We start from the raw sequence: 15,937 nt of genomic DNA on the forward strand, positions 1-15,937 counted from the left end.
GCCCCGATGAAGTCTTCTCTTTTGGTGACGTCATCGGCTCAGGCGCACTGAGGGAGTGCTGAGGAGGCGAGCCTCCTTCTCTAAGAGTGCCTGCGCCGAATGAAGACAGGCGCGGGATTTGAAATGATGACAGGGCCAGCCGGAGGAGGAGAGCGCTCGCTGGCCCTGTCAATCAACAGGACGAGGGGGCGGGGAGGCGGACCAGAGACACTGGGTCCACCTCCTCGCCGCTGTTTCTCGCTGTTGGCCGGCGCATGCGTAGTAGCTACTGCGATGCCGTGCCCACAATGGGCATCGCAGTGCGCATGCCCCGGCCAAGCAATGGATAGCGCAGGCGCGGGATCTCGCTGCAGAGAAGGAGGATGCAAAGGAAGAGCGGGGCGGGCAGAGGAAAAGGCTGGGGCGGGGATATGACGAAAAGAGGCAGAACAGCCTGGGCTCCAACGAGGTGAGCGCCGCCCTGGGCACTTGCGAGCCCTAATTTACATATGAATAAAAGTCTGTTTTTGCCTTGGGGGAACTTCACAAGCAAACATCAAAGGTACCATTAGAATCATAGACCTCTATGCTAGAGCGCTATGTAAGCGGTCTATTAGGTCAAAATCTGGTGACAGACTCCCTTTAAAGCTTTAAATTATGATCCACAAGCCAATTAAAGAGAACCCGTCACCTCCTGACATGTCTGTTTTAGTAACTTCATGCATTCCCCATGTAATAACAATTCTGGAGCATCTATTCTTATGGCTCTATGTTGTAACTAGAGATGGGACGACGAATCAGTCGAATACACGAATCCCTCGAATCTTGCTGGATTCGAAGGATTTGTGGACTTGAATCGCGACCTCATTTTCAAAATTCGTATCCGACGAATCCCGGGCATAGTCATCTGTATTGCCGTCCTCAGGACAGCGATACAGATGCCTTGCCTGTGCTGCAGCAGGAGAGAGAGATGGGTGTCTGCTGGGACTCAAACCCACGACCTTCTGTATCAGAGGCAACGCACTTACCCACACAGCTATTAGAGCTGTATAGCTACTGACTAAAAAAATGAGACTTAGACTCTGTTAGCTGTTCTAGCCAGTGTACATCTATACACATAACAGCTGCCCCAACACACCCAGCTCTGCTATATCTATATATCTGTAAGTATTACTATACAGTAGATAGATATATAGAGATATAGCAGAGCTGAGTGTGCTGGGGCAGCTGTCATGTGTATAGATATAGCAGAGCTGGGTGTGCTGGGGTAGCTGCTATGTGTATAGATGTAGCAGTGCTGAGTGTGCTGGGGCAGGTGTCATGTGTATGGATGTACACTGGCTATTAAAGCTATAACAGAGTCTACAGTAGAAGTCTCATATTTTTTCAGGCAGAGACTATGCAGCTCTTGTAGCTGTGTGGGTAAGTGTCTTGCCTCTAATACGGAAGGTCGTGGGTTCGAGTCCCAGCAGAAACTTTTCTGAAATACACAAGCACTGACTCCATATATGGACATACAGCGCGGGACACAGGCCGGAAGAGGCTGCATCGCATCGTTGACATGGAGGTAAGTGTTTTTTTTAAATACCCGACTGTTACTGCCACATGGGGGGAGCAGGAGGCACTTGCTACTGGCACAGGGGGGGGGGGATAGGCACTTGATACTGGCACATTGGGAGGGGGGGTGGCACTATGATACTGGCACACGGGGGGGGGGGAGAGAGGCACTTAATACTGGCACATGGGGGGGGGAGATGGCATTATGATACTGGCACATGGGGAGGTGGGTGGGAAGGAGAGAGGCACTTGATACTGGCACATTGGGGGGGGGGGGAGATGGCACTTAATACTGAAACATTGGGGGGGGGAGATGGCACTATGATACTGGGACATAAGGGGGGGGAGGAGAGAGGCAGTTGGTACTGGCACATGGGGGGGTTGGCACTTGATACTGGCACATGATAGGGGGGCATCTATGGGGACACTTACTGGCACATTATTGGGGGGCATTATGGGGGTCCATTTTTACTGGCACATTATTGGGGGGCACTATGGGGGTCCATTTTTACTGGCACATTATTGGGGGGCACTATGGGGGTCCATTTTTACTGGCACATTATTGGGGGGCACTATGGGGGCATTTACTGAGGCCACAAAGAAGGGGTATTTTATATGGGGGGCTCTGTGTGGTACTACTATTATCAGGGGGTTTATCTGTTTCTGCAGTATAATATTGGGGAGCACAGTGGCACAGTATTGGGGGTGGTAGGATGATTTGTCCAAAAGATGCGAGAATGATGGAAAAGTAGTAAACTAAGATTTTTTTTTTTGTCAAACTGCAGAGACGAAAAATGGCTGAAAACTGGTGGTCTGTTCTGAAGGTCTGAAAGGAGAAGATGAGGAAGAGTGAAGGAACATCTACATCAAAGGAGACGTCATTGGATGTAAGAGGTATGTGCGCTGTATTACCCTGTATTTCCATTTTTTTTTTCGAATCCAAATACTTTGTTAAAAAAGTAAGGACTCTATTTTTTCATATTAAAAGAATATTGAGTTTGGATCACTTTGTTTCTTACACCGTTCACACACTTCTTATGTATAGGATTCGTAGGATTCGAGATTAGAAGGATTTGAGATTAGAATGATTCGAGAACCTTTTCGGATTCAGATTCGAAAAAAATTGGATTCGTCCCACCTCTAGTTGTAACATTCCTGTGTTATTTGTGCCAGAAGTTACCGAATAAATTGTCAGCAGCTTGCAGTAAAGGAACAGGTGGGTAGTACCAGTCGGAGGGGGGGGTGTCCTTGCACAGTCTGACACCAGCAGCACTGATTGGACAGAGTCAGAGACACCTGTTACTGGTAACACCCAGCAGTACCTTTACTGATGACTGCTGGTAATTTATTTGTAAACTTCTTGCAGGAATAATACAGGAATAGCACAGCACAGAGTCATAAGAATAGATGCTCCAGATTTGTTATTACATGGGGAATGTAAAGGGTCCTTTTTAATTTCGGTTGCAAATTGTGGCACTGCTGTTTTTTAAATGTGATGTTATATGATCCTACAGCACTGGCTCCTGGGCAAAAAAATGGAGCCTAGAAAAACAAAGCATGATGCTCCACTACCTACTGCATAGATATCTGCTTAAAGGGATTATGCCATGATTAAATATAAAAAATGAAAATATCAGAGGTCATATAGTACATGACAATCTCTTTCTAACAAAGCTAGAGCCAGCCTTGTACCTCACATGGATCCAGAGTACCCCATATTCACTGCTCCAATTGCTCTGCTAGATTATCTTCGGCCTGGCAACTCAGGGGATATGTCCTTTCTGCTGCAGCTCTTTCCCTGCAACTGCCACAGCTTCCAACAGAACATTTGGCTATAAAGATACATTTTATTGGCTATAATGAATTTTTAATTACATGCAATTTCAAAAGTATTCAGATCCGGCTGCGGGTTTTAAAAATAAATAATAATGGAGTTGTCTTAGGTCAGACAATGATGGCATATCGCTAGGTGTAACCCATGCCTATCTTCAGTCGAGTCCTGGCTGCCATGGTAACTGTTCGGAGCCCTAGGATTACACTGCTGGGGCTCCGATCACAACTGCCACTGTACCACCAATAAAGAGGAGGGCGGAGGGGACCCTGTGGCCACTGCCACCAATGATTTTAATACTGAGGGGTTGAGGAGAGAGGGCGCACTGTGCCACCAATGATTTTAATACTGGGGAGGAGGGCGCACTGCACCACCAATGATAATTAACATTTAATACAGGAGGCGGGTGCGGCCCTGAGGGGTTAACTGACACTCATCACAGCTCCCCGCCAGCACCCACCTCCTGGATTTGTATTAAACGTTTACTTTCATTGGTGCCGCAGTGCGCCTGCCCCTCTCTCCTCATTGGTGGCAGCAGCGGCACAGATGCTTCCTTCTCCCCTATGCTGCTGAGGAGAACAAGGAGCATGCCGAGAACTCCATGTTCTCTGATTCTAGACTGCGCAATAGCAAAGCATAGAATAGAAAAAAGGCAAATCCCGGTATAGATATAGAAAATTCGATACCCGAAACAACCCTAAAGGAGAGCACACCATACAAGAGCAGCCACCCTACATGTACCACAACTGCCGCCTGCAACACCAGACGGCCTAAAGCAGCGTCAGCCGACGCATGAGTATGCACCCTGTAGAACTTGGTGAAGGTGTGCAAGGAGGACCAAGTGGCCGCCTTGCAAATCTGCTCCGTAGAAGCCCGATTCCTCTGAGCCCAGGAAGCCCCGACCGCTCTAGTGGAGTGAGCGGTAACACCGAGGGGCGGAACCTTGCCCTTGGCGAGATAAGCCTCAGTAACAGCCATCTTGACAAAACGGGCGATAGCAACTTTGGATGCCGCCATCCCTCTGCGCGACCCCTCCGGAACCACAAAGAGCGAGTCAGTACGGCTGAAAGAGCTGGTTACCTCCAGGTAAACCTTGAGCGCCCTGACAACGTCCAGGCGATGAAGCTTCCTCTCCCGCGGGTGGGAAGGGGAAGGACACAAAGAGGGGAGAACGATGTCCTCGTTCAGATGAAAGGCGGAGACCACCTTAGGAAGGAAGGAAGGGACCGGACGAAGAACTACCTTGTCCTGGTGGAACACTAGGAAAGGTTCCAGATAGGAGAGTGCAGCCAATTCGGACACCCTCCAAAGAGAGGTGACGGCTACAAGGAAAATAACCTTGCAGGACAGAAGTCGCAAGGAAACCGTCCGCAGAGGCTCGAAAGGAGAAGCCTGGAGCGCTGAGAGAACCAGGTTCAGGTCCCAGGGCGGTACCGGAGGGCGGTACGGGGGAACCGCGTGAGCCACGCCCTGAAGGAAGGTCTTGACAGGACCAAGGGGGGCCAGTGGGCGCTGAAACAAAATGGACAGCGCAGACACCTGACCCTTCAAAGAACTAAGGCCCAGACCTTGGGCAAGTCCGCTCTGCAGGAAGGACAAAACGGTGGGGAGAGAGAAGCGGAGCGGAGGAATCCCCAGATCGGCACAGAACCCCAAATAGGTCCTCCAGGTCCTATAATAGATCCTAGAAGAGGACGGCTTACGGGCGCGGATCATGGTGCGGACGACGTCCGCAGAAAAACCCCTAGGTGTCAGGACGGTGGTCTCAACAACCACGCCGTCAAACGTAGGGACCTTAAACGCGGGTGGAAGATTGGTCCCTGAGAGAAAAGATCTTCCCTGGCGGGCAGCGGCCAGGGCGCGTCTGCCAGGAGCAGCATGAGGTCGGCATACCAAGACCGGCGGGGCCAGTCCGGAGCGACCAGAATCACCGAGACGCCTTCCGCCGCGATCTTCCGAAGGACCTTGGGCAGGAGTGGGATGGGAGGGAATATGTATGGACGCGCGAAGCCTCGCCAAGGAAGAACGAGGGCGTCGGCTCCGCAGGCTCCCGGATCCCTGGCCCTGGACAGATAGGCGGGGACCTTGTGATTGAATTTGGAGGCCATGAGGTCCACGTCCGGTATGCCCCAACGCAGGCAAATGGCCTCGAACACCTCCGGGTGAAGAGACCACTCGCCGGGGTCGACGGTGGTGCGACTGAGGAAGTCCGCCGCCCAATTGTCCACCCCTGGAATAAAAATTGCAGATAGGGCCGGGACGTGGGCTTCCGCCCAACGGAGAATGCTGGTGACCTCCCGCATTGCTGCAGCGCTGCGAGTGCCCCCCTGGTGGTTTATGTACGCCACGGCCGTGGCGTTGTCCGATTGCACACGAACTGGATGACCCTTCAGCAGATGAGTCCAGTGTCGCAGAGACAGAAGGGCCGCTCTCAGCTCCAGGACATTGATCGAGAGTTTGGACTCCGATGGAGACCAAATGCCCTGGACGGATCGGGGAGGAAACACGCCTCCCCAGCCCAAGAGACTGGCATCGGTTGTAACCACCAACCAGTTGAGCGGCAGAAAGGACCTGCCCAGAAGAGGGGACTGCAACCACCAGCGGAGAGATGACCGCACCGGAGGCGATAGATGGAAGGGATGATCCAGAGACTCCGGCGATTTGTCCCAGGAGGAGAGGATCGCCCGTTGGAGAGGGCGGGAGTGAAACTGCGCAAATGGGATCGCCTCGAAGCAGGCAACCATCTGCCCCAAGACCCGCATGCAGAAGCGGAAGGACGGTCGACGGTGGAGAAGGAGACCCCGAATCGCCCGACGGAGGATCAGTCGTTTTTCCGAGGGAAGACGTACCTCCGCCGCTCCCGTGTCTAAAAGCATTCCCAGGAAGACCAGTTGTCTGGAGGGAGGAAGGGAGGACTTGGGGAAGTTGATGACCCAACCGAATCTCGCCAGAGTCTCTAGAGTGAGATCCACGCTGGCAACCGCTTGGGAAAGGGACGGAGCCTTGATGAGGATATCGTCCAAGTACGGTAGCAGAAAAACACCCCTGGAACGGAGTAAGGCCAAAACCGGGGCCAGGACCTTGGTGAACACCCGGGGGGCTGTTGCCAGCCCAAAGGGAAGGGCGACAAACTGGAAGTGGAGGTCCCCCACGGCGAATCGGAGGAAGCGATGGTGACACCGGGCTACCGGAACATGGAGGTAGGCATCCTGTATATCGATGGAATACATGAAATCTCCCTGCTCCAGGGAAGCCACCGCGGAACGGAGGGACTCCATCCGAAACCGTCGAAGGAGGAGAAAACGGTTGAGCTTTTTGAGGTCCAAAATGGGCCGCACCGAACCTCCCTTCTTGGGGACTACAAAGAGGTTCGAATAGAACCCTTGGAACCTTTCCTCTAGAGGAACGGGGGTAATCACCCCCCTGTCCAGTAAGGCTTGAACAGCCGCGGAGAACGCAGCCGCGCTTTTCGGGTCCCGCGGGGGGGCGGGAGCGAAAGAACCGATCTGGAGGGAAGGACGCAAATTCGATTTTGTATCCGGAGGACACAATTTCGAGAGCCCAGGCGTCGGAGACGTGAGCCATCCAGATGTCCCTGAAAAGGAGGAGCCGGCCCCCCACCCGGGTGGGTGGGGGCGCGCCTTCAGGCAGAGGACTGCTTTGCTGCGGGTGTGCGGGCAGCCTGCGGCCTGCGCCAGGAGGGCTGCGCCCGAAAAAACGGCTTCCTACGCTTATCCTGGGGAGGGGCCGAAGCGGCAGCTGCGGGGGGAGCCCCAGAGGTCCTGCGGGAGGACCGAAAACGAGACGCACCAGGGCGTCCGCGGGGGGCGCCCCTGGCTTGGGGTTGAGGAAGATGGGTGCTTTTACCACCCGTGGCCTCCGAAATAAGCTCGTCTAGGCGGACCCCGAAAAGGCGGGAACCCGCAAACGGTAGCCCCGCCAAGGAACGTTTGGAGGCAGCGTCCGCTTTCCAAACCTTCAGCCAGAGCTCCCTCCTGACGGAAACTGCCAGGGCGGAGGAGCGTGCAATAAGGGCTCCCGCATCGAGGGAGGCCTCACAAACAAAATTCCCGGCCCGAATAATAAGCTGGGCCAAGGAACGTAGGTCCTGGATGGGGACGTCCGAGTCCAACTCCTGTTCCAGCTGCGCACCCCAAGCAGAGATTGCTTTACCTGCCCAAGCAGAGGCAAAAACCGGTCTGAGAGCAGAACCGGAGGCAGCAAAAATGCCCTTGGAAAGGGTCTCCATGCGACGGTCCTCCGCTGACTGAAGAGAGGACCCGTCGGGAACAGGGATGGCCGTGTTCTTTGACAGACGGGCCACAGGGGGGTCCACCTTGGGTGGGGACGACCAGGTGGCCACGACATCGGCTGGAAAAGGATAGCAAATGTCCAGCTTCTTGGGATTGACAAAACGGGCGTCCGGGGCGAGCCCAAGCCTTAGACACCACGGAGGAGAAATCAGAGTGGATTGGAAAGACTTTTGAGGCCTGCCTGGGTCTGATAAAGGAGACGCTAGCTGCGTCAGAGCTAGGGGGGTCATCTTGCACCTTAAAGGTGTCACGAATATCCGAGATGAGTTGACCCATCGCTGAGGCTAGCTTGGACGGCAGGGCCGAGTCCATTTCCAAATCTGAAACCGCCAATTCACCTTCAGAGAGCGAATCCTTTGGAGAGGAGAGGCCCGTCTGAGTGCGCACGCGTGGCGGGGAGAGAGAGGCATCCGAGGAGGAGGCTCGCTCTACTCTAAGACGCTTCTGAGAGTGCCTAGCTCGGGAGGGGTCACTAAGAAGGGGTGAACCCGCTGCAGCGGCAGAAGCGGTGGACCCGGAGGGCGCGACAGAAAGAGTGGCGTCCTGCGGGGTAGGCGGCCTGTCTATTAGGCGGCCCACGACATGAGTGAGGCTTTCCACCGCCTGGGACAGGGATCTAGCCCAGTCAGGCGGGTCAGAGGAAGCGACACAGCGGGCGACTGAGGCTGCGGTGGAGCTCGGCATGCAGGACAGTGCGGATCAGACTGCCCCCGGGGAAAGGGTTCCCTACAAGCAGTACAGGCATGGTACCAAGGCTTGGCGGCTGCAGAAGGGTCTGACATGGTGGAAAAAATGTTGCCTTAAAGTGGGAGACCCCAGGGCAAAAGGAACGGGGATTACACCCAAGCAACAGTACTGGTGGCACGGAGGGGGTTAACAGTCCTACCAGACCCGGATGATGCAAGCGGCAGCAGCAAGGGGAGCAGACTGAAGGAGGCTGTGGAGGAGAGGCAGCAGGCACGGAGATGAATAGCTTCAGGATCGGACGGCAGAGAGGATTCCACGCAGCACTATGCGATGTGGAGCCCGACGAAAGCGGAAGTAGCGGAGCGCTGTATGAAGCTCCGCCCCCCCCTGCCGCGCTGAAGGAGAAGCAGAGCCGCGCGCGCGCGGCAAAATGATTTTAACCCCCGAGGTGGATGAAGTGCCGGCCAGATGAAATGGCGCCGTTCGCGCCAAGTAAGCGGCCCCCGCCGCGCCTGATGTGGCAGACGGCCTCCTGCCTACAGCCGTCCCCTGAAGGCAGAGTTCGTGCCCTGCCGCTAAATAAAGGATTTTGCCCAGATAAAGTCCCCCCCAAATGATACCCGGTAAGGTTGCCGGTCCGATATGCCCATGGGGGGAAATGGGGGGAATGTAGCAGCGGTGGGAGGAAGGAAGGGGAGGCTGGAGCAGCCACTCTCACCATACGCTGTCTTCGCCCTCAATCCATCCAGCAGGGTCGCCCCTTCAGCTACTGGCACCGCAGTGGCAGGAAGCCGGGGGAGGGACTTGGCGTGCGGGCGACCCTTGAGCTGGCGGGACGCAGGGGAGCGAGGCTGCCCTGGTCCACCTTGTCTTCTGTGGGGGAGGCGGCAGTGCGGAATTACCGGCACTGGCGCAACTCAACCCCGGGAGAAACAGAGGGGTCTAATGCGCCTCTGTTGTCCCTGTAAGTAGAAAAAAATCGAATTAAAACAACAAAAAACGCAAAAATAAAAATTATAGGAAAACAACCCTGCATAAGCAGGGGGTGTCTTGCCTCCTTGGAGACTAAGCAAAAACTGGCAGTCTCTTCTCCAGGCTGAAGGGTATAGCTGATGGAGGAGGGGCTTACAGCTTTCACTTAGTGTCACGCCTCCTAGGGAGCAGAGCTATACCCATGGTTTCCTGTGTCCCCCAAGGAATATGGGCGAGAAAAAACGACTTACTTGCACAGTGGTACGAGTTTCACTAAACGCACCCTGAATGCATCCGGCACAATCCGCAAAGCCCGTGTGAAAGGGGCCTAAGAGTTCCAAAAATAGCCGATCACTGGCTTGGCTATTTCTGGCGATCCCTTAGAGGTGCATGGACAGCGGGCCATGCTTGAGCAGTGCGTTCTCCATTTACTGCTATGGGACTTCCGAAAGTAGTCAAGCGATCGCTCGGCTAATTTTGGATCTCTCATAGCAGTGAAAGTAGAACACATGCTTATGTGCAGTGTGCAGACCTTCAATTTGAGGGCCCTGTTCTGGACTGTGATATGCCATCAAAGTCAGAGATGGGCCAACCCCTTTAAAGGGTTGTTCAGGACTTTACTACTGACAGTCTATCCTCAGGATCGGCCATCAATATCTCAGGCACGAGGAGCCGACACCCCACACCCCTGCCGAACAACTGTTCTGAAATAGCTCAAGGGCTGCAAGTCCTCGCGGGAACTACACAGCTCTGTCCCTTGCGTAGTGGATGGAGCTGAATATTGCAGCAGTCCCATTCACTTCAATAGAAGCAATGCTGTAGTAACCAGCTGACATACACAGATCCTGGGAGTGGAGGAAGCAGAGTAAGATTATTACAGCACTGATGGAAGTTCTGTCAGGCTGGTGGACTGCATGATTTTTATATTAGAAGGGTTGTCTCACAGCCCATATATCCTTTTAGCACATATGAATGTAATAGAGGGATCCCCAGCTCAGGACTCTACGCTCTGGTAGTCCAATACCATCCATGCCACATATGATACTATTTATTCCTGCTTCAGAGCTATTGTATGGTAAGGCACCCTTTGGGGGAGTACACCCTTTTAAAAGTAAAAGAATAAATACATTTAGGCCTGCATCTATAGATAACAGGATAGTTTATTTTAGGGGTGTAATAGTTTTTATCTGCCTTGGGCACCAAAATACTTTTTCTCAGCAGTAGACAATATTCACTATACCATGGCTGATTTCCCACATAAATGGAGCTGCGTTACAACCCCACTACAGTGGAACAGTATAGTGTATATGCGATATAAAAAAAAAATGAAAAAAAAAGAAAAAAAAAAAAAAAAGCACATGGTTTAATTTAGCTGGCATTTACTGTAATGGTAAATCTGTTGAAATTTGTAATATTCATTTACTTTCATTACCTTTTAACCACAGGTCCTCCACAAGAACATCTGCTATTGCTTTTGCTCCTTGGTCTCCCACCAGTGTATTACAATTCAAGGAGATTCGTCTCAACCCCGTCATACAGTCAAGGTCAGGTCGTCTATATCTTAAGCTTTCCGCCCAAGCCTCACTGTGCCTTTTAGTTGCCTGATGCTTAAAGAAGAAAAACACAAGGTATCTCAGAAGGAAAACAAACAAGCTACACATTCTGTACTAATGATGCCATGTTTACAGAAAATGTATCAATGGAGAAAGACCTAATCTAATAGATTCCTGTCTTCATGTGGCACAAAAGTATCAGCCCCCAACAAAGATACAAAACTAGACATACAATCCATGTATTGGATCTTAAAAGAGACGCTCCCACAAATTTTTTTTATTCTCTGACCTGTTAGAAACTGTAGTGAAGGTACGTGTAATTTTCTTACCAGAGTTATAACCTCTGTTCTGATCCTCAGCTGATCACGTGACATGCACTCTGACTTTCCAAATAACACAGCATCTTCTGTGTGGACAGGAAGCCAGTTTCTCTATGTGTTCCTATGGGAGCCTCAATGTCAGTCTCATAGGAATGAATAGAGAAATAACAAACTTCCTGTCCTGTGTCAGTTGGAGATCAGAGAATTGGTCACATGACACAGCTGAGGATCAGAAAGGAGGTTGGAACTCACAACTACAATCACTGGTAAGAAAATTACCTTAACTCCAGATTACATTATGTACTTTTCTAACAGGTCAGAGAATAAATTTTTTTGTGGAAGTGCCTCTTTAAACGGGTTATCCAAAAATTTCCTCCCCCCATACACCCGGGCCCCTCACACAGATTGTACTTACCTTGCTCCCCGGGACCTGCATCGCTTCGCATACCCTGCACGGCCGCCGCTGCATCTCCCTGTCGCAGCTGATGCTAGGGAGGCTTGTTCCCATCACAGCCTGCTATTGGCTGCCAAGCCACCTCCCCATCAATCCCCCCAACACCGGATGTTTTCCTACACGTGACGGGGAGATGCACGGGTGCTGAGGAGCGAGGTAAGTACAACCTCTGTCAGGGCCCCAAGCGTATGGGGGGGGGGGGGGCATTTTTGGGGTTGGATAAGCCCTTTAAGCATGCAACAGACATAATGGCCTCTGTCCACCAGAAACATACACCAATTCCAGGCTTTTTCTGAATCTTTCAGATTTTACAGTTTCTTATATTCACTTGTACTATTTATTTATTAAAAAAAATAAAAAATATTAATCAGCAGTTACTTTTTAAGTAAGACACTGGAGGCAAAACTTGCCATGTTATGCTCATGAAAGGGCAGGGTACAACACAGGAATAAAAAAAAAAACACCAGAATACCCAGGTCATACATTAGTCTTACAAAGTGTATATGAAAAATGTCCCCTGAGTGATCAGTGTTTCAAGGTTATAATACATTTAGAAGCAAATCAGTTGACCACCTTGGGAGGCTATGATGCATAAACTCACTCACCAAGCACTGACTAAGAAACACGAATAGACATATATTATGCTGCAAGTCATACTACAATAATTCTAAGGTTTCAATTACCTTTACAACATGTGCTATCCATTCAGCTCCATGCCATGTCAGATTACACCCGGTAAAATCTAGAACTTTGATTGTTGGTGAATTCTTCACGCTTTTGCAAATTACTACATGGACAGAATATAACTGAATAGATAAAAATGCTACAAGCATGGAAAGTACAAATATACAGACATTAGTTGGTCTTATTTTTTCATCGCTATCATTAAAGCTTGTGCAACAACCAGGTACAATTTATCTGCTTCCTATCTTTATCATGGATGGACACGCTGCACCGAATAACTACTAGTAACCTGAGAGAATGGCCCACATTTACTAATGCTGTCCAACTGTTACACAGCGTAACCTTATAAAGGCTATGTACACCTTCAGAGACAATTTTTGTTTGATTATTTTTTTACTCATTTTTGACTAAAAATTGGCCTTTATTAAAAATATTGAGCCTGTCACAAAGGGTTAAATGTTTTTCTAACTGTGTGACTGGTACTTTTTACTTTCACCTTGTGCTGGTCATCTAATAAACCTTATCTCTAAACTACTAAGAGGTCATAAACACTTATTTAAACTACATTCTTATCAGTAAGATGAGAGCTGATCTATAATGAATCTTTAGAAGGTCAGCAAGCAGAGATAAGGAGCCTGTCAGCTCCCCAACTGACGGAAAAGAGAGAAACTCTACAGGCTGCTACTAGAGCATCTCAGCTATGTACAGAAGAAAAATGGCTCTATATTTTAAATAAAAACCAATTGAAAAAAAGATTTTTTAGCGCAAAATGAGTACAATGCAAAAATAAAAAATAAAAAAAAACATTGCCACCAAAGGTGTACGTGACCTTTAAGTCCATGCAGTCACAAGAATCGCCAAATGTATCACAGTGGTGCATGCTGCGAGATAGATTTGGCACATCTTACATGAAATTAGACACATTTTCTATTACTTATGACATAAGTGGTTTTTAAAAAAAAAACAAAAAAAAAACAACTTACCTTTTAAATGTCCTCCCAATCCAGCACTGCCATCTTTCCCCTGGTCCTGCAGCAATGACATCATGCACATCGCTCACGTGACCCTGCTTCCAATCACTGTCCCCGGTGGTCATGAGTGTTTGAATGGTCCACTGAGGCCAATGAATGGCACCAGCAGTCAAGTGAACGATGGGTGTGACATTACTGCAACTTGACCTGCAGGGACTGGAGTGGCAGGACATTTAAAAGGTAAGTTCTTTTTCTTTGTTTTAGACAGTCCCCTGCTCAAATTTTATTCGAAATTTGGAAAACCCCTTTAAATTGCAACTAAAAGCCGGAGCATGGCAATATTAAATCCGTACCATGCAGTAGAGTGGATTGGAGCTTTAGTCTCATAGGTTTGGCATGTACATTGTGCAGCTCTGGGTCGTGTCACAAAGGCCAGTGCCAACGCAGGTGTAAACCACAATGGCATGCGGTCGCTACACTGTTTAAATGCGTTATTCAGTGGCCTCATGATTCATGCGTGGTAAAACGGCTGTTTTCCTCCAAAAACCGCAGAAGCTGCATGATGTCACCATTCTCGGACACATCGTGACCATGTTACTTCCACAGATGAAGAGATGAGAATCTTAGCAGTCATAGGATTAGAATCTGATACAGTGCAGTTATTTAAAGGGGCATTGCTTCATTGAAAGTTCAGTAAATCACATACTGGAGCACATCAAAACAGCTGATTGTAGAAGGCATTGCAGAGTCAAAAATACTATTTTAAATTTATACTTTTCTAATCGCCATGGCAACCACGGATTCGGTCAGACCCTCAATATAAAAGTCACTAAAGGAAATTCTGCCGGGGAATGAATGACTCACTGCGCCCATTGCTTTTGCAATCTGTATGGTTACATTTTGGCCTGAGAAGTATAACATCAAGTGTCAGTAAGGGTACTTTCACACTAGCGTTTTTCTTTTCCGGCGCTGAGTTCCGTCCTAGGGGCTCAAATCCGGAAAAGAACTGATCAGTTTTATCCCCATGCATTCTGAATGGAGAGTCAGTCCTTCAGGATGCATCAGGATGTCTTCAGTTCAGTCTTTTTGACTGATCAGGCTTTTCAGAAAAACGTAGCATGCAGTATTTTTACCTCCGGCCAAAAAGCCTGAACACTTTGACTGAACGCCGGATCAGGCCTTTTTCCCATTGACCTGCATTAACGCCGGATCTGGCACTGTGTGTTCAGTCAAAGCGGATCCGGCTTTTGCATGTTAAACCCGAAAAATGTGAAAAAAAAGTTAGTCCATAAATGGCGGATCCGTTTTTTCCAATGCATTTTTTCATTGTGATCAAAATCCTGATCAGGATTCAAATGTAATCCGTTTTCACACGTTTTTCCGGATCCGGCGGGCAGTTCCGGTGTCGGAATTGAACGCCGGATTAAAACAACGCTAGTGTGAAAGTAGCCTAACATAGCCCGACGGCGTTTTATATGATTAAATTGATACAATTATTTCAACCAGTAATCAGCATTGAGCCTCTATCTTTTTATATGAGTTCATACAAAAGAAAAAGTCACATGAGCTGCTGACAACAATTAAAATGTTTCCCATATTCTAATACTACAGTCAGATCTTAGTTGGAATTACCCCTGTTTGCTGCAAGAGTGTGAAGGAAACTATGCAAAAGAACCAGAGAATTTTCAAGTGCTAACAGTTTTACCCTGAATCTATCCGCAGGCTACGGTTTACAACAGTCTTTAGTCTGTGATTTATAACAGTCTGTAGTCTGCTCGACACATACCGTATTTTTCGGAGTATAAGACGCACCGAACTATAAGGCCTGTTTCACACTGGCGTTACTCATTTCAGCAGGCTGTTCCATCAGGGGAACAGCTTGCCGGATCCGTAACTACCGTGTACAGCCGTGCGCTGCCTAAAGTCTGCCCGGCCCAATTTTTTATGATGGGGACCGGTGGAGATCCGGCCGCAGCACAGCAAATATGCCAAGAGGCGGCCAGACAAATACTGCTGCACTCAGTGATTTTTCGTTCGGCCGCCTCTCAGCATATTTGCCGTGCTGCGGCCGGATCTCCCCTGCCGGAACAGCCTGCCAGAACGAGTAACGCCAGTTTGAAACAGGCCTAATACGCACCTAGGACTTGGAGGAGGAAAATAAAAAAATATTTTCTTTCAGACCTCAGAGCAGACCCCCAAATCAGATGCCTATTCTCCATTATGCCTCAGATCAGACCCTCATTCTTCACATAGTGTCAGGTCTATGTGCACTATGTCCTGCTGCTGTGCGCGGTCAGGACACCATAATGGAAGTGGTCTTTAGCATTCAGACTATAAAATGCACTGCCTTTTTTTCCCTACTTTTGGGGGGAAAAAGTGCATCTTACAGTCGGAAAAATACAGTAAAACTCAAAAGAAGCCCTGCTTTTTCAGATTTCTCCCACAGCCAAAAGAATAACTACAATAATAAATATATTGTGTAAATGTTAAAGGCAAAAGGTTTCTGCTGCCCTATCTGAGGTGACAGACGCCGATTTCAGCACTGGGTCACTTTTTTTTTTTTTTTTATAAAACATATAAAATCACAAAAAAACTGAAAAGTTAGTGAAATACCGT

General features: G+C 49.5%; 1 protein-coding gene across 2 annotated transcripts in view; it reads right to left on the reverse strand.

Moving 5' to 3' along the window:
• Window positions 1-15,937, reverse strand: part of CEP78 (centrosomal protein 78) — an 87,954-nt gene that overhangs the window by 63,002 nt on the left and 9,015 nt on the right. For both annotated transcript variants that reach the window (XM_040417052.1, XM_040417051.1), the window contains exons 5-6: window positions 12,350-12,453; window positions 10,772-10,946 (exon numbers count right to left, since the gene is read on the reverse strand). In XM_040417052.1, the coding sequence (XP_040272986.1) occupies window positions 10,772-10,946; window positions 12,350-12,453 (279 nt within the window). The remainder of the gene's footprint in view (window positions 1-10,771; window positions 10,947-12,349; window positions 12,454-15,937) is intronic.

Source organism: Bufo bufo, chromosome 2, assembly GCF_905171765.1.
Source record: "Bufo bufo chromosome 2, aBufBuf1.1, whole genome shotgun sequence".
NCBI lineage: Eukaryota > Metazoa > Chordata > Amphibia > Anura > Bufonidae > Bufo > Bufo bufo.